The sequence below is a fragment of the Dendropsophus ebraccatus genome, chromosome 3 (assembly GCF_027789765.1).
Source record: "Dendropsophus ebraccatus isolate aDenEbr1 chromosome 3, aDenEbr1.pat, whole genome shotgun sequence".
Lineage (NCBI taxonomy): Eukaryota > Metazoa > Chordata > Amphibia > Anura > Hylidae > Dendropsophus > Dendropsophus ebraccatus.
Window position 1 is genome coordinate 18227292 of NC_091456.1, and position 21560 is coordinate 18248851.

Sequence of the window (21560 nt, forward strand, 5' to 3'; positions counted from 1 at the left end):
TGGGTCAAAATGACCTAGGATGTAATACAGGAATAAGCCAATACATTATAATTATGTAAGAATGTTTATCGTAATCCATATGTAATACTTGGGTGTGGTGTTCTATTGAAGTGAATAGAGCTGAATTGTATTCCCGCTTACACCTAAGCACGGGGGTGGAGCTGTTTTTGCAAGAAAGTAGCTCTGCTTTTTCTGATCTTTGATAACCCAAGGAAATTGTCCATCACAGTTTTTCGCATCCTTACTTCTAGGGCAGGAAGGTAAAAAGACAGAGAAACTGGCCAAGTGTTTGGTAAGTAACCAGCATGACTGGGATAATTTGGTCTGGCTTTTTTCCAATTTCCAATAAATGGCGCTAGAGAGCTTTTTTCCTTATGGGAGAGAAAACATTTGCATATGTATCAGCATCTTCATCATTGTTGCATACATGCAAGTAAAGTAGGCCTATGTGGTACATTTATTCACATGGTATGGGCCTATTATTCAGTCTTACTGGTCTTTTTGAGGCAGATGCTTGTGTTACAGAGATTACAGACCCTATTACCCGGGATGATTATTGTGTGGAAATTCTGTATATTGTTCTAATTTAGACGTTAATTGTCCTGTGTAATTGCAGGCAACGATCGAAAAATAATTTTCTCGTGCGTCTTATTGGGGGACACAGATACCATGGGTATAGGCTGCTGCCACTAGGAGGCGCTGACACTAAGAGAAACAAAGGAAGTGACTCCTCCTGAGCAGGATATACCCGCCCACAGGCACTGAGCTAAACCAGTTTAGCTTAGTGTCAGTAGGAGGCAGACACAGGTCTGGGTTCTCCAGACCAGTTTCTTCCTTTATGTTTAGTTAGTTGGTTTTTCTTTTTCCTTCTAGGTCCTATGGATTCTTGGGCACGGTGGGTTATCTAAAACTCACCCTGATCCCCCCACTATGCGACCAGGGAACAGACCATAAATGTAAATGGGCTGTGACCCCTCGGTCGCCACCGGCCGGCAACGTGACACCAGGGCCCCAGATCAGTCTGACTATCTGGTCGCCTTTCTGCGGACTCTGTATCCGCACAGCCCCTTCCCGCCTCGCCCCCCAAAGCTTGGCGCGTTAAGGTGAGGCACCCACCGGCTGAAGACGACAATGGTGAGTATGTGCTCCTATATAGGTGAGTATATTCCCCCTGCCCTCCCTCCCAGGCCGCCATTTTACTCCACATAGGCAGCTCTCCCTCTCCAGTCACTTGCAGCCCTCCCCAGGCAGATACTCCTCTCCCCTCAGTCGGTAGCAGGCCAGCCCTCTCCACCATTTTATTTTTATTAGTGTCTCTCTTTCTGGGTGCCACTGTGAGGGATGTTCCTCCCCTGACTGGGTGCTGCGCAGGCCGCAGCTTCCCGCACTTTTCCTTTTCATGTGGCTCTAGAGACCATACTAAAGGATGCTCCGCCCCTTTTCCCTAAGCCCCGCCCCTTACCGGGTGCCGCGGCATCCTGCCCTTTTTTCCCTCTATTGTGGCTCTCCAGAGTACACACAGGGCTACCTCCGCCCCCTCCTGATATGCCCCGCCCCTTTTCGGGCGCTGCGCGGCCCTCTTCATTACTTCTCATTATGTTTGGCTCTCACTGGAGCCTGCTCTGGGGATGCCCCGCCTTCTCAGGTAAGCCCCGCCCCTTCCGGGTGCCGCGCGGCCCGGAGAATTGCGCCTTTTTTCTTAACTGTGGAGCCTGCACTGGAATGCTCCGCCCCCTCCCGGCAGGCCCCGCCCCCTTCGGGAGTCGGGTGGGCCGCAGCATCCCACCTTAATCTTACCTGTGGCTCTCGGTGGAGCCTTCACAGTAAGATGCTCCGCCCCCTCCCGGTAGGCCCCGCCCCTTTTCGGGTGCAGCGCGGACCGTGGCATTCCCCCTTTTGGCTCTCTCCAGAGCCTGCACTGAGGGATGCTGCTTCCCCCTCCCCCTGCCATGTGTGTGTGTGTGCGCGGTCTCCTGATGGAGCTACCACACACACTGCCCTTCTATTCCAGCAGCTTGGGACACTTGATGCATCTCTCCTGCCACCTACTGGTGGAAGTGGTTATTACACCATTACATATATGAGAATGGCTTGCATCATGTTTTATTATGGCCAATGTTCCATATAATGTTCCAGCAACCCTTGGTCTGCAGATCCAGCGTTTTTGGTGCTGGTTGACACCTCTGTGTCAGATTTTATATATATAAGATTACATTAATACTTATATACAGACACTCTGGTTCCCCTCCAACCACATACGCACAGACATATTCCCCATCACCATACAGTGTTTCTGTGCCCTCAGTGAGATCCTCTGCTACATGGTGTCACGAGAAGTTCATGGAACCAGACACGTTACCCGCTATCCAGGCGGTGTATCTGTGGTCTGAGCAGAACCCTCTGCTACATGGTGTCACGTGAAGTACATGGAACCAGACACGTTACCCGCTATCCAGGCGGTGTATCTGTACTCTGAGAACCCTCTGCTACATGGTGTCTCGAGAAGTACATGGAACCAGACACGTTACCCGCTATCCAGGCGGTGTATCTGTACTCTGAGAACCCTCTGCTACATGGTGTCACGAGATGTTCATGGAACCAGACACATTACCCGCTATCAGGTGGCGTATCTGTGCTCTGAGAACCCTCTGCTACATGGTGTCACGAGAAGTACATGGAATCAGACACGTTACCCGCTATCCAGGCGGTGTATCTGTGCTCTGAGCAGAACCCTCTGCTACACGGTGTCACGAGCAGGACACGGAACCAGACATGTTACCTGTTTCCAAACAGTGTATCTGTGTTCTGAGCAGAACCCTCTGCTACACAGTGTCACGGTAAGTACACGGAACCAGACACGTTACCTGTTTCCAGACAGTGTATCTGTGCTCTGAGCAGAACCCTCTGCTACACAGTGTCATGGTAAGTACACAGAACCAGACACGTTACCTGTTTCCAGACAGTGTATCTGTGCTCTGAGCAGAACCCTCTGCTACACAGTGTCATGGTAAGTACACAGAACCAGACACGTTACCTGTTTCCAGACAGTGTATCTGTGCTCTGAGCAGAACCCTCTGCTACACAGTGTCATGGTAAGTACACAGAACCAGACACGTTACCTGTTTCCAAACAGTGTATCTGTGCTCTGAGCAGAACCCTCTGCTACACAGTGTCATGGTAAGTACACAGAACCAGACACGTTACCTGTTTCCAGACAGTGTATCTGTGCTCTGAGCAGAACCCTCTGCTACACAGTGTCATGGTAAGTACACGGAACCAGACACGTTACCTGTTTCCAGACAGTGTATCTGTGCTCTGAGCAGAACCCTCTGCTACACAGTATCATGGTAAGTACACGGAACCAGACACGTTACTCGTTGACAAACTATCTCTGAGCAGAACCCTCTGCTACATGTTTTCACAAGCAGGACATGAGACCAGACACATTACCGTTCCTAAGGGGACTACTGTGTTCTTGAGGCAGAATCCTTTGCTAAATGATGTCGCAAGCAGGACATGGAACCAGACACATTACCTATTACTATGCTGTGTTCCTGGGCTCTCACAACAGAACCGTCTGCTACATGGTTTGTTAGACAGGTTATGGGACCAGACTCATCACCCATTGCCAGTCGTTGTTCCGGTGTTACTCAGAGCTTCCAGTCCTGTCACTCACATCACCCATTAGCGGGCGGTGCTTCAGACCTGCCTCTCATCTTCATGACATAGATTCCTTTACTACATGATGTCACGGACATAGAACTGGACATGTTACCCCCTCCCAGGTGGTGGTACAAGGTTATTCAGAGCTCTCCCCTCTGCTGCATGATATGGCTCCAACTACATTACCTGTAGTTCGGTGTGCACAGATTGTGGTATTCTGTTACACGATGTAATACACCACCTTCAGGTTTGCTCACTATCCTGGTGATGCTGGGCAGTTCTCGTATCCAGTCCTCATTTACATAGGGACACAGTCCTGATCTCTTCCCTGCTCCCAGGGAACACACTGTAGGCTTCTGTTTACAGGTCTGACCAGGCACGTTACCTGCTTCCAGTCCAGGTATTTGTATCTCTTGAATGCTGGTCTTCTGTTACTTACTGCTTGCAGCTACTCTGCTCGTGTTACCCTGTATATTACCTTTCATCCTCGTAGGACTTCCATGATCTGTGCCTGTCACTTCAGGGGATCATCATGGGGTAACTTGTTACTACACCATGTTGTCTTCTATATGTTTCCACTAACAAGTCTCATTACCTGCTCTCAGGCAGCGTAACCTTGTTGTATTCCTCTTGGGCTGTATCCTTTCTAAAGCCCAAGCATCCTGCTACGTGTCCCACTACACGAGGTACAGAACCCCTCGCTTTACCTGCCCCTGGACTGTTGGACTCTCATACTCTGGTCCTCTGAGTGGCCGGCAGCATACAGATCCGGTCACTATTTCATCCTGGTACTGTCAGGGTAGTTCTTCTGTCCTTTGTCTGGGCATAACTACCATGTTCTGGCATTTGTCTCGCTGGCTGTTCCCCAGTAGTATGGCTTGAATTGCTTAGGCCGTCCCCTCTTTGATCTGGATGAAGTGAGGCCTCTCTGCTCCTCAGGTAAAACAGTAAAGGGTTTCTTCTACCCCTGGTGTATGTAGGACATCAATTGCCTACATGTCTATCACAGTGCTACTTTAGGACTTCTCCTTCTGCATCTGCCTATGGCCAACATGGCAAGTATTTAGTCTTCTCTCTTAGGCAGCTGCAGTCTCACAGGGTGAGGATTTCCTGTTTACTGCCTGCACTGTTTCTCTACCGTCCTAAGCATAGGTGTATGGTCTCTTCGTGGTCTAGCTTCTCCAGGTGTCCTTGCTTGGCCATATGGACTATGAAGCATTGCTCTCAGTTCAGGGTTTTGCAGTGCTCCCGCTTACACCATTACTCCTTCTCCCTGGAGTAATGCACTGTTGTGCATGACCCCCCCATCCTGGGTTTGGTTTTTTACCACTCAGTCAGAAAATCTTCAAGCAGCCCTTCCCTCCTCCAGGAGGATGGAATATTTAGTATAAGTATCCTCCTGAGGACTGCTATTCCGTAATAGCTTCTTCCGACAGGCAGGTGTGGGTTTCTGACCCTCACTGGCCTCTATGAGCACTCCTGCTTGAATTCCTTGTCCTTGGTCTTGTTGTTGACTGGCCATCCCCCTCCCTTATGTTGTCTCCCATGTGGATTCCTTGAGAACTTAATCCCTTAAGGGTTTCCTCTCCTTGGAAACAGGGTTGTTCACTGGCCCATTCTGGCAGGACTTACATTTGCTGTTCTGCTCTTACCAAGCAACGTCTCTGCTCACCCTTTGAGGCGTTGGTTTCTGGATCTAGTTTACATATGGACTCTAGTCTATGTATTACCTGTTGTGCCCATTGTCCTGTGACAACTCCCATGCCCATCAGCCTTACCTTGACCTCCCTTGACAGTTTTCTTCTGGGACTCCAGGCTCTCGAGTACCTCTAGGCTTCCTTGGAGCGGAGTGTTTTATATGATCAACCTCCTTTCTAAGGCTCTAACAGCCCATGGAGTTGTTTTTTCCCCGGCTTACCGGCTTTCCTCTGCTCCTCTTTTCTGCCGGGCACTGCGGGGTACCAGGTACTACTGTACTCCTTCCAGGACAACTTACTCAAGATTCTGATCTTGTTTTTCCTTCCTTCCCTGGACTGCATTATGCTTGGACAGCTTGATTCTTCTTATTAACATGTGTTTCTCAGATGGGATAACTCATGTCATAGGCCATGGCTTCTCTTGTGCTCAAGTTTTGTCTTCTCAGTGAAGACTGTACTCCTAGGCCCATGGAGCTTTCAGCCTGGCCATTCTTCCCAGCTCCATAGTCAAGGACGCAGCTTCTCCTGCATCTCATGTGGCACCTTCTATGAGAGACGCTCAGTCCTCTCTCTCCTTTATTTGACGCCTTAGACCTCTATGTGCCATGAAACATTTTCCAGTCTCTCCCGTCATGGTTGTATTTGCCTTTTATTCTGTTCTACCTCAGAGTAAGTCCCTGCCGCCTGTGGTCACCCACTTGGCTGGGCGTCTGCTTTTTTCCCCACATCTAGCCTACTAGTTCTGTTGGACTCGATGTTACATCATGTTGCTGGCTTCCAGGACGGACACAACCCACTCTGTCTGCCGTGCAGCACGTTGCTCCAGGGACTAGACATTTTTTCCTTTGCTGCGGACCTGTAGGGGTTTTTCTCTGATGCATTCAGCATCATCCCTTGCTCTATTCCTAGTTGATGGTTGTGTTGGTGCTATTCTGTGCCTTCTCACCAAGCGCTCTTGTCTAGCGGTTATCTTTCCCACCCCATGGACTGCTTTTGGACGTCCCATGGTATCTGTGTCCCCCAATAAGACGCACGAGAAAAGAGGATTTTTTACTCACCGTAAAATCTCTTTCTCGTAGTCTTCATTGGGGGACACAGCACCCACCCATTTTCTTTTGGGGTTTTTCCTCGGTATGGTAGTTTTCTCCGTTTTGGGTGTTATTCCTACTTTACCTGTTCTTGACTTCTCCTACTGCTCTTGTACAAACTGGTTTAGCTCAGTGCCTGTGGGCGGGTATATCCTGCTCAGGAGGAGTCACTTCCTTTGTTTCTCTTAGTGTCAGCGCCTCCTAGTGGCAGCAGCCTATACCCATGGTATCTGTGTCCCCCAATGAAGACTACGAGAAAGAGATTTTACGGTGAGTAAAAAATCCTCTTTTTGTGTCACTGATTTAGATCTGAGCCAAAAATTTTAGTTCACTGTAATTCCGCATTTATTTACTAATCATTTAGTGTAATTCCAAATCGTTCCCCCTTTTGCTGGGATCAGATGGAGTAATAATGCGTTTACACGGAGCGATTATCCTTGGAATTTTCGTGATAACTATCCCATTTGAGCGATAATTGGCTTGTGTAAACACGGCGAACGATCAAGTGACGAACGATAAATCGTCCATTGTCATCTTTCAACAAGTTCTCAAATCGTCGTTGGTTGTTCACTGAAAATTTCCATGTCGCTTTGTGTAAACAGTCTCTCACCGATTCACCCTATCTGTGATCTTAAAACGATTGCAATAACGAATTTTTCAAACGATATATTGTTCCGTTTAAACTCTGATCGTTATAAAAAACACATTGTTACTTTGGAATCGTTAACCATTCAATTGCACAAATTATCCCTCCGTGTAAACGGACCATAAACGATCGTAGTAACCATCGTAACTAACAAGTATCATTCCGTGTAATATGGTGAATGATTTCAGTTTAACGATAAACAATCTCTTTTGCGATCGTTAATCGATATTCGCTAGAAATCGCTTCATCTAATAGGACCCTTAGCTGAGACATCTCTACTGCTTATTGTGGGATTGGGTTCTTGTTACTCCCTTTTTGGAAATAAATGGCAGGATGAGCACGTATAAACATTGAAGAAGCCCAAACACCCCCATCCCTTTAACCCCTTAGCGTCCCATGATGTACCTGGTACGTCATGGTGGCGCAGGGGGAGTTCAGAGAGGGGTCCCGCCGGGCCCCCACTCTGAACGGCACCGCTCCCGGCTGCAGCCGGGCAGTGCCTCTATTAGCCGGCGCGGGTCCCGTTGCCGCGCCGGCTAATTAAGCACTTCATTGCTGCTGTCAAACCTGACAGCTGCATTGAAGTGCTTTGTACTGCACGTCCCTGTTGTCTAGTGGGTTGGATCTCGGTTGAATCTCGGTTGCAATCACGGGGGGGGGAGATCCGGTCTTCTTGCCGGGTCGGCACTCAGCGTCGCAATGATGCTGATCCCGGCTCGGCAATAGATTGCTGTGGCCTGCAGCAGGCCACAGCGATCTATAACCGAGTACAATGATCTTTGCTGTGTATATACAAGTCCCCCAGGGGGACTTCAAGTTACAGTAAAAATAAAAGTAAAGTGTTTTTATTAATAAAAAATCCCCTCCCCTAATAAGTCCAAATCACCCCCCTTTTCCCATTTTATAAATATAAATAAATAAACAAATAAACATGTTTGCTATCGCCACGCGCGTAATCGCCCGAACTATTAAATTATCACATTCCTGATCTCGCACGGTAAACGGCGTAAGTGCAAAAAAATTCCGTAAGTGCAAAATTGTGGATTTTTGGTTGCATCAAATCCAGAAAAAATGTAATAAAAAGTGATCAAAAAGTCGTATATGTGCAATCAAGGTACCGATAGAAAGAACACATCATGGCGCAAAAAATGACACCTGACACAGCCCCATAGACCAAAGGATAAAAGCGCTATAAGCCTGGGAATGGAGCGATTTTAAGGAACATATATTTGTTAACAATGGTTTGAATTTTTTACAGGTCATCAGATAAAAGAAAAGTTATACATGTTATATATCTTTGTAATCGTAACGACTTGAGGAACATATATAACATGTCAGTTTTACCCCAGGGTTTACGGCGTAGAAACAAATACCCCCCAAATAAAAGAAATGCATTTTTTTTTTCAATTTCACCACACATTGAATTTTTTTCTGGTTTCGCAGTGTACTTTATGCAAAAAGTAAGCCTGTCATTGCAAAGTACAATTAGTGACGCAAAAAATAAGGGCTCATGTGGGTTTCTAGGTGAAAAAATGCAACTGCTATGGCCTTTTAAACATAAAGTGGAAAAAGCAAAAGCGCAAAAACGAAAATTGGCATTGACCTTAAGGGGTTAAACAGCTGATCAGCAGGGGGGCCAGGAGCTGTAGTGCCAGTCAGCTAATATTGATCACCTGTTCTCAGGATAGGCCATCAGTTTTAAAAGCCTGTGTGACATAAATTAAACCGGCTTGCAAGACCACAGTGTAAAGAAGCCAAGTAATGATAGAGTATTATTATTATTATTATTATTATTTTGTTTATTTTTTTATGTTTATCTGCATTCAGGATCCGGCTGTCTTGGACACTGTTTTAAAGCCTAAAGGTAAACGCTTTCTATGGTTACTTATTACTATTTTTACTATTATAATTATTATTATTTGTGTGTGTGTGTATATATAATTATTTTTTTTACATTTCTCCATTTCTGCTTAGATTGTGACACAAATCCAGATTACACTCAGAAGCAGGTAGTTCTTATCGACTCTCTGCTGGCTGTAGACGGGGGCAGTTCTGCTCATATGGGTGCAAGAAAACACAGTTGTGACATTGCCGAGGTGGCTGCTGCGGCAGAACTGTTACTTCCTCGCGGCAGCTCCCGCATCTCTGGAACGGTGAGTCCTTGTTCTCTTGTAGCATTCAGTACATTGCTCACTTATATGTACCCAATGCATTCTACTGAATTGTAAAATGTATGTGTCGCCTAGGTAAAAACATTTCCCCCACCATTGCTTCACGGCAAACTTCGAGATTATCAGATGATCGGATTGGACTGGTTGGCACGACAGTACAAAAAGAATCTTAATGGAATTCTGGCAGATGAAGCGGGACTGGGTAAAAACGTCCAGGTTATTGCTTTGTTGGCGCATCTAGCTAGCAGCGAAGGTGAGAATTATTCTTTCGTTTTATCGGCAGTTGTTCGTTTTTTTTTTTCTCTTTATCCCTTTTAAATTCCCTGTTTTCCTATGTAGGAGTCTGGGGTCCTCACCTGATTGTTGTACGAAGTTGCAACGTTCTGAAATGGGAGTTAGAACTGAAACGCTGGTGTCCATCCCTTAAGTTACTTCTGTATTTTGGCAGCCAAAGAGAGCTTAGGAGAAAGCGACAGGTAAAATATGTTATACACAGAGGTGATATAACACTGCATATACTGAACCAACCTATATATCCCAGATTAAGTCTGCATTCACACCTTTAGTAGTTTTTTGGGACTGTATATGATACCTTCAAGCGTCTGTAATGAATCTATACTTTTGGCGGATTAGCAAAGAACGGGAAGCCGATAGCGCTTTTTTTTTTAACTTCACGTTTTTTTTATTCTTTATACAATTCATGGGAAGGTGATAGTTAAATATACAGGAATGGTTTAAAATGATTACTCCTTCGTATTTGTTACGGATTTGTGAATGTTCAGGACGTTTCTTCTGTAAAAAATACGGATCTGCTAAAATTACGGCCGTTCCCATAGACTTCAATTAGACAATTCGTGCCGCGATTACAGTCTCTTTTTGAAATATTAGTATATTAGACCTTAGATCTGCAGCGACAAATTCACAAAGATTTTGGTATGGATTTGCCTCTAAAAACAAATTGGTCTACCTGATGTTGCCCTATTGGTTGGGTTATCCAGTATTATGACCATACTTGTTCTCTGTTGTTCCCTGAAGGTGTACACCTCCAAAGTATATATAGGGCAGACTGTGCCCGATTATGTTTCTTGTTTATGTGTATATTCTCTATGCAAAAGTTTAAATAAAATCTTAAAAAAAATAAATAAAATAAGTTGGTCACCAATATGGTAATAGATGGGTGGGCAAGGGGAAGGGATAAATAAAATGTTTAGTTGTGGATCTGCAAAAATTACGGACGCTCCCATAGAGTTCTATGGGACAATCTGTGATGCGATAACTGTCACTAGTAGAGCTTGGCAGTAAATTTTGTAGGTGCGAAATTTTTGTGAATTACGAATCTGTAAAACTACGGACTGTGTGAACATTGTGAAACCAATCTATGACCCCTAAATTTGTTCTTAATTGAGGATCCACAATTACAGAAAAAACTTTAAAACGTGTAAATGTGGCCTAACACCATCAGGTCATTTTATGTTTTAGCTTCCTCTATAACCACTTATAAGGCTACGTTCACACATGTTCATCTTTCAGCGCAGAGAGAAGAGGCGCTCGAGCCTCCCATAGACTGTCATTATGACATGGAGGCTCCGCCACGGCATTCCGACACTTTTGCTACGTGTGAACGTAGCCTAATGCACACCCTTTATTTATTCTTTTATTTATTTTTATTTTGTTTTTAGAGATGGGAGGAGCCCAACAATTTTCATGTCTGCATCACGTCTTACAAGCAGCTGTTCAAGGGACTTCAGGCGTTTATGAAGATGAGATGGAAATATTTGGTCCTCGATGAAGTTCATCAGCTTCGGAATGTAACCGAGAAGCATTGGGAGGCCATCTTAAATCTACCAAGGTTTGTACTAATGAATATTGAATCACTTTCCTGTTAGGGCCCGTTCACACTACGGAATTGGCGCAGATCCGTGCCTCTTCGCTCAGAGAATTGACATGTTGCCAGTCGATTGATGTAAAAATCTTAAAGCGATACACCTGCTGGTACATTCGCTTTAAAGGGCCAGCCTGAGCACCCGACAGCACTTGCCCGGGTGCTGGCGCTGGACCACGCTGCCATGTAATGCATCCAGAATTCTGGACAGATTCCAGATGTCTGTGCCATAATTCCGGACAATTATAGGACATATAGGCTATATTTTCCAGAGCTGTTTTCTCTCACGAACATCCTTTAGGAAAAATCCTGAAGGGCATCCGTGCCCCATAGAATGCTATGGGTCCGGAAATTTACCCGGATTTCCTCAAGAAAAACTTCACAAATGTGTAAAGGGGGGGTGCTAAGAACTTATTTATTTCCGTCAAACACCCTGAGTAATAACATATAACATAGAACATGTTGTGGATTTTACCAGTGGAAATGTTGTGGATTTGACTTCATTGGGCAAATCCAAATCTGAAATAAATCTGACAGTGTTGTGGATTTTGCGGCAAAACCTTCAACTGCGGTTTTGAGTTTGTTTTTTTCTCTTTAAGATATTAGTTTATTTGACCTTTGATCTGCAGCGGCAAATTCACACAGATTTTGGTGTGGATTTGCCTCTAAAAAAAAAAAATTGGGCACCAATATGGTAATATATAGAGGGGTGGGGGATAAATTAATAAAGTGTTCACATCAGCTGGTACCAGAAAGTTTATATAGATTTGTAAATTACTTCTATGTAAAAGTACTTATCAGCTGCTGCATGTCCTTGCAGGAAGTGGTTCTTTCCAGTCTGTGCTCTCTGCTGCCACCTCTGCCCAGAGCAGTTGCAAATCCCCATAGAAACCCTCTCTTGCTCTCCAGACCGGAAAGAATACACCACTTCCTGTAGGACATACAGCAGCTGATAAGTACTGGAGGACTGGAGTTTTTTTTAATAGATGTAAATCACAAATATCTGTCACTTTCTGGCATCAGTTGATTTGAAAGAAAAACATTTGGTGAACAACCCCTTTAAGTTTATAACAAAAAAAGTTGTCACATTTACAAAGAATTCTGTTTGCTTTCATTTGCAGTCAGCGCAGGTTGCTTCTAAGGGACACTCCATTACCGCACACGTGGAAGGACCTCTGGACCATGGTGCATTTTCTCATTCCAGGCTTGTCAAGGCAATACTTAGACTTTCCAGTAAAAGAGGGCAGTGAGCAAGACCCGGAATACAGACACACAATATCCATAAGATTACATCGGGTAAGCTGAAATTATTAAAATTTTTATTTAACCATTTGTCTACATCTATTTTATGTAAACGTTTGGGGTTGAATACAATTTGCCTATCATTTAAACAAACGTCTGACATGTCAGAGGTGTGTATAGGTCGGTGTCCTGGTGCTGAGACCCCTGCCAATCATTAGAATGAAGGGGCAGACATGCACAGCAGCGCACGCTGACTCTTTATCTCTGTGTCACTGCTCAAGTAGTGGTGAACGAAATTATAATGGAGCCCTATGGAGCTTTCTGTACGGTGATTACCAGAAGTTCCAAAAGCTCCATTATAATTCCATTGACTGCTACTTTAGTAGTGAGACAGAGATGAAGAGGCAATCTAATGATTGGCAGGGGTCTCAGCACCCGCACCCCGACCTATACACACCTCTGACATGTTGCTATAACATGTCAGGAGTTTGTTTAAATCAGGGGTGGGGAACCTTTTCCATGTCGAGGGCCGGTCGGGCCTTAATAAAATCATTCGAGGGCCGCACTCAATGTTATACCGTGTGCGGCAGTTAGTAGCGGGGGTTTGCAGCACCCGAACAAGGCAAAGTATTGTTCCCCTAATGCCCCTGCTATTGTAGTTAATCCTCTGTGATGCCCCTTGTACCTGATTTGAATCCTTAGTGATGCCCCTGGTAGCCTAGTTAACCCCCCAGCCATGTCCCTGGTGGCCTAGTTAACCCCCCCCAGTCATGTCCCTGGTAGCCTAGTTAACTCCTCAGTCATGTCCCTGGTGGCCTAGTTAACTCCTCAGTCATGTCCCTGGTGGCCTAGTTAACTCCTCAATCATGTCCCTGGTGGCCTAGTTAACTCCTCAGTCATGTCCCTGGTGGCCTAGTTAACCCCTCAGTCATGTCCCTGGTAGCCTAGTTAACCCCCCAGTCATGTCCCTGGTGGCCTAGTTAACCCCCCAGTCATGTCCCTGGTAGCCTAGTTAACCCCCCCCCCCCCCCAGTCATGTCCCCGGTGGCCTAGTTAACCCCCCCCCCCCCCAGTCATGTCCCCGGTGGCCTAGTTAACCCCCAGTGTCTGCCCCAAATGAAAAAAATAAACATCCCACTCACCTTTCCTCCGCTCCCACGCTGTCCAGGTCCTCTTCTCCCTCCTCTCTTCTGTGCCGGTCTTCTCCTGCAGGCGGCGCGCGATGAAATGACGTCATCGCGCGCGGCCCGCAGGAGTCAGAAGACGTGCGCCGCTCTGCGCCGCGCTGGTGAGACAGGAGCCGGCATACAACACATCTTCCTGTGTCTGTGCCAGCTCCTGCCTCACCAGCGCGGCGCACGTCACAGGAGGGCAGGAGTCAGAAGATGTGCACCGCTCTGAGGGGAAGGAGCCGGCACTCACAGCATCCTCCTGGCAGCTGTCACAGACACAGGAGGATGCCGTGTGTGTCGGCTCCTTCTCCTCCGGAGCGGCGCATGTCACAGGGGAGCCGCGGGCCACATCCGGAGGTGTCAGGGGCCGGATGCGGCCCGCGGGCCGGAGGTTCCCCACCCCTGGTTTAAATGATAGGTACCCTTTAAGTAACATGCTCATACTATGATACAATAAAATTATCCTCCTGAGGTCAGTTCTGATACATAAACATTGAGGGGAAAGTGTATACTTGAACAGCTGTTTATAATGAGCAATGGGGGTGGGGGTGATAGATACTGCTGACCACATGCTTTAAAGGGGTTATCCAGTGCTACAAAAACATGGCCACTTTTCCCCCTCTCTTGTCTCTAGTTCAGGTGTGGTTTGAAATTAAGCTCCATTTACTTCAATAGAACTGAGTTTGACACCCTACCCAATCTGGAGACAAGAAAGGGGGTTATCCAGAGCTACAAAAACATAGCCACTTTCTTTCATAGACAGCACCACCCTTGTCTCCAATTCAGATGTGGTCTGCAATTAAGCTCCATTCACCTCAATAAAAATTTGTTACAAAACCTACACCCAAACTGGAGACTAGAGTGGTGACCATGTTTTTGGAGCGCTGGATAATCCCTTTAACACTGATCGTTAATGACCTGGAGTTTTAGAAGTCAAAACTGCAGTTTTCTTTCTGTCTCCTTTTTCTCTTTCTTTCTGTCTTTCTTTCTGTCTTTTTTTCTTGTTCCTTCTATCTCTTTCTCTCCTTTTTTTTTCTCTCTCTCTCTCTCTCTCTAATATGTATATGTGTGTGTACGTGTGTGCGTCTATGTGTATATGTATATTTATGTATATATATGTATATATATACATATATATATATATATATATATATATATATATATATATATATATATATATACCAGCAAAATTACCGCAGCACTCCAAAGTAGGTCGTTTTCAAACCGTGAAGTTTATTGCTCCCACAAAGTGCATTTAGCAACGTTTCAGCTCAATCGGTATGAGCCTTTCTCAAGCTGTGCAACATACATGTGTATCAACAAGCTTTAAATAGTTACAAAGTGATTACAAAACATGTCACGTGATCAGTCGATAAAATAGTGAAAAAAATCAAAGAATTGTATCTCGTAATGATATATACGACAAACATAATAAATGTGAAATGAGACAGCATTTTCTGTCATAAATATAATGTGAAATAAAGTGTCCATAAATCTCAAAAATTGTCTTTAAAAATGTACAATTGGAGACAGGTGGGATGATCGCTCACCGGATGGCGTCAGACGGCCACAAGAAAGATGTAAACATATGCACGAGGCGTATGGAGGTCTCACAGCCTTGGCTTGTAGTGAGAATAGTAGGGTGGCTTCGCGGATATCCATGGAAACCAGACGCTCAAGCCGGACTATGCAGGGGATTAACCTCTTGTGAGTAAACGGCATTTCTTCAATCACACTGTTGGAATCATAGTGGCCAAGGAACATAGTCCAAAAAGAGGGCGGGTTCCTGCATAGGGCTGCGCCCTCGGACCTATGTCACCCCTGGGCAACCCAGGGGTGTCCCGATTCCCATAGAGGCCTCATCCCAGGGATTGTAGTATAGCCGAAGAACTTATGCCGGCAAGTCCAGTTCATGAACCAGGAAACCGCATCATTGCCTCAGTCACAAACGCACCGTGTGAATGGACATGTAAACATAGTAAGTCCAAAAAATAAATAGATATTGGCCAAGACGTCAACCAGGCAAGTGTCCCACTCTGTTCCACCGAAAGTCAGCTTATTTCGCTATGTTGTTTCGTTCTGTGATTCCAACAGTGTGATTGAAGAAATGCCGTTTACTCACAAGGGGTTAATCCCCTGCATAGTCCGGCTTGAGCGTCTGGTTTCCATGGATATCCGCGAAGCCACCCTGCTGAATTACGTAGAAGGTTACGTCACATGGCACATGATGCCTCTGCGCCTATCCGACCCTGCCACGTTCTTCCATCTGGTCGGTCCCAATTGGCGCATGCGCTACTATTCTCACTACAAGCCAAGGCTGTGAGACCTCCATACGCCTCGTGCATATGTTTACATCTTTCTTGTGGCCGTCTGACGTCATCCTGTGAGCGATCATCCCACCTGTCTCCAATTGTACATTTTTAAAGACAATTTTTGAGATTTATGGACACTTTATTTCACATTATATTTATGACAGAAAATGCTGTCTCATTTCACATTTATTATGTTTGTCGTATATATCATTACGAGATACAATTCTTTGATTTTTTTCACTATTCACTATTTTATCGATTGATCACGTGACATGTTTTGTAATCACTTTGTAACTATTTAAAGCTTGTTGATACACATGTATGTTGCACAGCTTGAGAAAGGCTCATACCGATTGAGCTGAAACGTTGCTAAATGCACTTTGTGGGAGCAATAAACTTCACGGTTTGAAAACAACCTACTTTGGAGTGCTGTGGTAATTTTGCTGGTTTATATACTCTCATACCCCCGGTCCGCAAGGGTATCTACTGCAGGCACCAACCACATAGGATTTCTGGAGTGCTGCGTCCACTCTACGCTATATATATATATATATATATATATATATATATATATATATATATATATATATATATATATATATATTACACACAGTGGTACCTTGGTTTAAGAGTAACTTGATTTAAGAGCGTTTTGGTTTAAGAGCTCACAGTTTTTCAAAATTGTGACTTGGTTTAAGAGCATTGCTTTGGTTTAAGAGCTCCCTGTACTGGGTGGGAGCTCTTAATCATAGCAGATCCACTTCAGGCTGGGGCTTACATCAGGGGACAGGACTGTGTAGGTAATCTCTCCATAGCTGTAACCCCTCTTTCCCCAGACAGAGTGCTGCATGTATGTGCCCACATCTGCCCTGCTCATTCCTTCATGCTCCCTGCAGTCTCTGTCAGCCCTTGTGTTTTCCATCCTCTCCATTACTGTACAGTAACTTATAATATCACATATTCTGCTTTTTCTAAAAGTTTGTTTCATTTGTTTTACATGTTATTCAGAATAAAAAATCATTATTTTTGGGGTGTGGAACCAATTGTCTGCATATCAATGATTTCTTATGGGAAAATTTGCTTTGGTTTAAGAGCACAGTCCTGGAACGAATCATGCTCGTAATCCAAGGCACCACTGTGTATATATATATATATATATATATATATATATATATATATATATATATATATATATATATATATACATACAGTAATACCTCGGTTTTCGAACGCTTTGGAACTCGAATTGCTTGGTATTCGAACGAAATTTACCCAGAAGTAGTGTTTGGAATTCAAACTTTGCTCGGTTTTTGAACGTTTTTCGAACGTTTTTGCGAGCGTGGATGGTGGGTTGTACCTGGCGAGTTAAGCAGTGGTGAGGCTTCACATACAGTACAGTGCTGTATAAGACTGCTGGAGTGCATATACAGTGCAGTAGTAGTAGTACAGGCAGTGCACCACCATCTCCCATACATTATAGTGCTTGGATGGGGGGAGACGCTATACAGTAAAGGATGGGTGAGGAGCTGGTGACTACTGTACTATAATTGCTGGTTCTGATGAACATTTCATATGTTTAATGTCCTGTACAGTATAGTGCTGTACTGTACTGTAGTGATTATACTGAGCACTTATCAGTGTAAGGGTACAAACCCACACACCGTATACGCAGCAGATACGCAACAAATACACAGCAGTTTTGATGGTTTAGATTTAATGCTGTGTTCAGTTATTTAGATCTAATCTGCTGCGTATTTGTTGCGTATTTGCTGCGTATTTGCTGCGTATCGCAGCTGCGTATACGGTGTGTGGGTTTATACCCTAATAAATTAGGATTGTAGGTAATTATTGGTGGCTGCTGGAACCAATTCATCACATTTACATTATTTCCTATGGGAAGACACTGCTTGGTTCTCAAACTGCCTTCCGGAGCCAATTAAGTTCCAGAACCGAGGTACCACTGTGTGTGTGTATGTATATATGTCACTGTTCTGATGCTTTCTTGAATATTGGTATGTGTTTAATTCCAAGTGTTGCTACATTATGATTTTTACAGTCTGCTCAGCCGTTTATATTGCGTCGGACCAAGAGAGATGTGGAGAGGCAGCTTAATAAAAAGTCTGAACATGTTCTTAAATGTCAGCTGTCAAATCGGCAAAAGGCGATGTATGAGGATGTTATGATGCAGCCTGGGTAAGAACGTTTACTTTCAGTAATGTTTGTATATTGCAGTAGTTTGTCACGAGTCTATTAAACAATGGTTTATTGATCACCTAATCCCTGCGTGATCAGAGGTTGTCTATTTACTTACTGAAGATGTCACAGGAAATGTTGTGGTTTGTTTTCCTCAGCATAAGTGTGGTGTCAGAGATCCTGATGTAGGTGCTGTCTGTCTTTTGGTCGCATAGTTTTTTAAAATCAGTGTTTATTAGTTGGGACTACAGAACCAGTATGCGCTGTGTAGTCCCAGTTCTGCATGAGCTGTTTCCCATCACTGACTGCTATCTGCCGTGGTTGTGCACACCTTTGTTAATAGATAGCAGATGCAATGTTAATATTTGTCTATTACGTTGTTTTTTTTATTTTGTAGAACGCAGGATTCCCTAAAGGGAGGGCATTTTGTAAGTGTTCTTCATGTCCTGACACAACTTCAGAGAATCTGTAATCATCCGGATTTGGTGGATCCCCGTTCTGGACATTCTTCCTATGCGTGTGAAGCATTGCAGTATAAGACTGCATCACTTGTACTGCAAGCATTACAATACGATCCTTGGAAAGTAAGAGATCTCTATGGGTCTTTGTTTTGTTTTTTTTACTTTTGACAAAAACATTCTGAGTGATAAAATAAAACAACATATTACACATATTACATATTAAACATTTTTCTTCAAATTTTCAGCCCGTTTTACCAATCAGGTAATATGTGTAACCTCTGACTGTCACATAAAATATGTGTAACATGTTAAACATGTTGCACATATATGTGACAGTCAGAGGTTACACATATTACCTGATTGGTAAAACATTGCTGAAAATTTGGAGAAAAATTTTTGGATCACCTCCGGGGTCATTGGAAGCTGTACAGTTGGCTTTAGGTTTATATCTATAGTAAACTGTTATAGCACTACTGTTCCCTCATGCCCTTATTTATAGCACTGCTGACCTATCTTTATTACTCTGACATGTAACCGCTTATATCATGCAGACAAGCTTAAAGCAACCCTGTACCCACAATCTGACCCCCCCCCCCCCCAAACCGCTTGTACCTTCGGATAGCTGCTTTTAATCCAAGATCTGTCCTGGGGTCCGTTCGGCAGGTGATGCAGTTATTGTCTTAAAGAACAACTTTTAAACTTACAGCCCCTATCCGTTAAAGTGTACCTATCATTTTTCGTGGGTGGCAGGATATGCTGTCAAAATCTTGCAGGCATTTTTATCATGAAAAAGCAATTTGAATCTCTCCCCCCCCGTCTTCATTGTTCTCTATTGAGAGGGGAAGGGTGGAGGGAGATAAGGCACCAAAACAGGACAACAAAGAGTTAATTTACAACTACATCACCAGGCTCTGAAGTCAGCACTGACCTCTCTCACCTCTGAATAGGGGCTTTCATACAGCTCCCACTGTGTAATCCTTTGTTCTCTGCTCTCTGCTGGCGACTAATCTCCCTCCGTCGTCCTCCCCACTCCCCTCTTCATAGGTTAGACAGGGCTCGACTGTGTAAAAGAGTAGAGATTTCCTAATAATGAGCAGTGAATGAGAGAGAGGAGGGAGGGGGGGGGGACCTGGGAAAAGTCTTTTTGAATGCAGATAATGGCATATTTGCCTAATAAACCCAATAACCAAGTTTCTTAAAATCACCTGTACTATTGATTTCTGAAAAAACAAAACAAATGAAACGACAGTGACACTTTAAAGTGGCACTGTCATTATGAAAAACTTTTGACATGTCAAAAGTTTTGATTGGTTGGGGTCTGAGTGTTAAGACCCGTACTGATCGGGAGGAGGCAGGAGAAGACCACGCTGCAGGGCTCCCTCTCAGTGCTCTGAGTTAGTCAGGCTTCGTAGAGCTCCGTTATAAGTCTGACGCCTTTTTCTAGCTCAGAGCAGAGAGTGGACACGCTACAGTACTGTCCTCTTCTGGCTCATTCTCCCGATCGGTACAGGTCTAAACACTCAGACCCGGACCGATCAAAACGTTATTATTTTTCTGTGATACCTCTGCATTAATATTAAGTATTTTTTTTCCCTTATCTCCACAGAGCGTGGATTTATCCCTATTTTCTTTACTTGAGCTTGAGAATAAAATGACCCGTTATGAAGCTCAAGTGCTTCCTAAGCAGAAAGTAACAAGGAAACTGCTTCAGGAGATCCACAGTCACCCCGATCCTGCCCCTCGACCTAAAAAGGACAAAATTAAACCCAGCAGGTATTGTTTACTATTGCTATTGTCTTCCTTATTTTCTCCTTACCAGTCTATACTTCTAACGTGTCACTTGTCATCTGGTAGGTTATTTGAGCCAGTACTTTATGGTCAGAAACCTGAGGGGCGCATCATTGCTTTTCCAAGTGCACCGACGTCACGTGTAGTGACTACGACTACAGCCACTGTCACCCAGCAAAGCCAGGTCAGAAGGTCTCCAGTTACCACAGCCGCTACAGCTCCAGGAACCAAAGGTAACAAAAAAGCAAATACATAAATAGTAGAGATGAGCAAATCTTGAACACACTCTGGTTGGAACGGGGACACACTGCAGTTGATTACCTGTGCCTGAAGAAGTTGGATACAGCCTTATGGCTGCCTCAGGCTATATCCATGTTTTCCAGGACACTCTAAGGCTGCATCCAACTTAATCAGCCACTGGTATTCAAATGCACAGCGTTCAGGTTCGAACCAGAGTGTGCTCGAGATTTGCTCATGTCTACTGACTAGTATTGGAAGAGGTTGTGCATAGTAATATTGTATGCTTGAATTAATTCAGAAATGTGGCAAACAAGAGCGCCGGCCACCTGACAGCACTTCAGCGTGGGCTTAAAGTGATCTGCTGAAATGAAGCTGTCACGTTTATCTTATCTTGGGGGACAGATTCTCTATGCACATTCTCTTAAGTCCACTTGGCACTAAGCAAAGGGATTTATTAATTTTATAATTTTTAAGAGTCTGCTCAAGCAGAAGGATCTGTCATGTGCAGTTTTATTTAGTTTTATTTAGTCTTTTATTTATAGGCTGCGGTGCCAGATGATAGAATTGCATGCATCTGTCATTTCTTTCTGTGTGTGTTAGGGACAGATTATCTTCCAAAGATTTAAAGCCAAAGCCAGGACCAGACTATAAACAGAGATCAGGAAAGCCTGAGATTTCTAGTCTTTTGAAGTCCCTTCCTGGCTTTGTCTTCAAATCTGTCAGATAATCTTTCTGTGTAAATGGACACTTAGGATCAGTCTAATTATTCTACTTGATAATTGCAATAGCAGTTGAGCTTGCCATAATTCTGTCCGGCCCAAAACCTGTCCTTTAATTTTTTGCAAAAAAAAAAGTGGGGGAGGGGGAAACATCAGCTTTGAGAAATATTCAACTTAAAAAGTACCTGCACACATGGCAGTCTCTAAATCCGGAAGTTTGAGTATTTATGGTTACAAACCACAAGGGATGGAAATGTGTGCATCTCCATTGTGATCCAATATTGTG

General features: G+C 44.3%; 1 protein-coding gene across 6 annotated transcripts in view; it reads left to right on the forward strand.

Moving 5' to 3' along the window:
- LOC138785262 (E1A-binding protein p400-like) overlaps positions 1-21560 on the forward strand; it is a 76310-nt gene that overhangs the window by 17741 nt on the left and 37009 nt on the right. For all 6 annotated transcript variants that reach the window (XM_069961011.1, XM_069961015.1, XM_069961017.1 and 3 more), the window contains exons 10-20: positions 252-292; positions 8922-8958; positions 9069-9247; positions 9341-9518; positions 9605-9741; positions 10945-11114; positions 12269-12443; positions 17930-18066; positions 18464-18650; positions 20134-20300; positions 20382-20548. In XM_069961011.1, the coding sequence (XP_069817112.1) occupies positions 252-292; positions 8922-8958; positions 9069-9247; positions 9341-9518; positions 9605-9741; positions 10945-11114; positions 12269-12443; positions 17930-18066; positions 18464-18650; positions 20134-20300; positions 20382-20548 (1575 nt within the window). The remainder of the gene's footprint in view (positions 1-251; positions 293-8921; positions 8959-9068; positions 9248-9340; positions 9519-9604; positions 9742-10944; positions 11115-12268; positions 12444-17929; positions 18067-18463; positions 18651-20133; positions 20301-20381; positions 20549-21560) is intronic.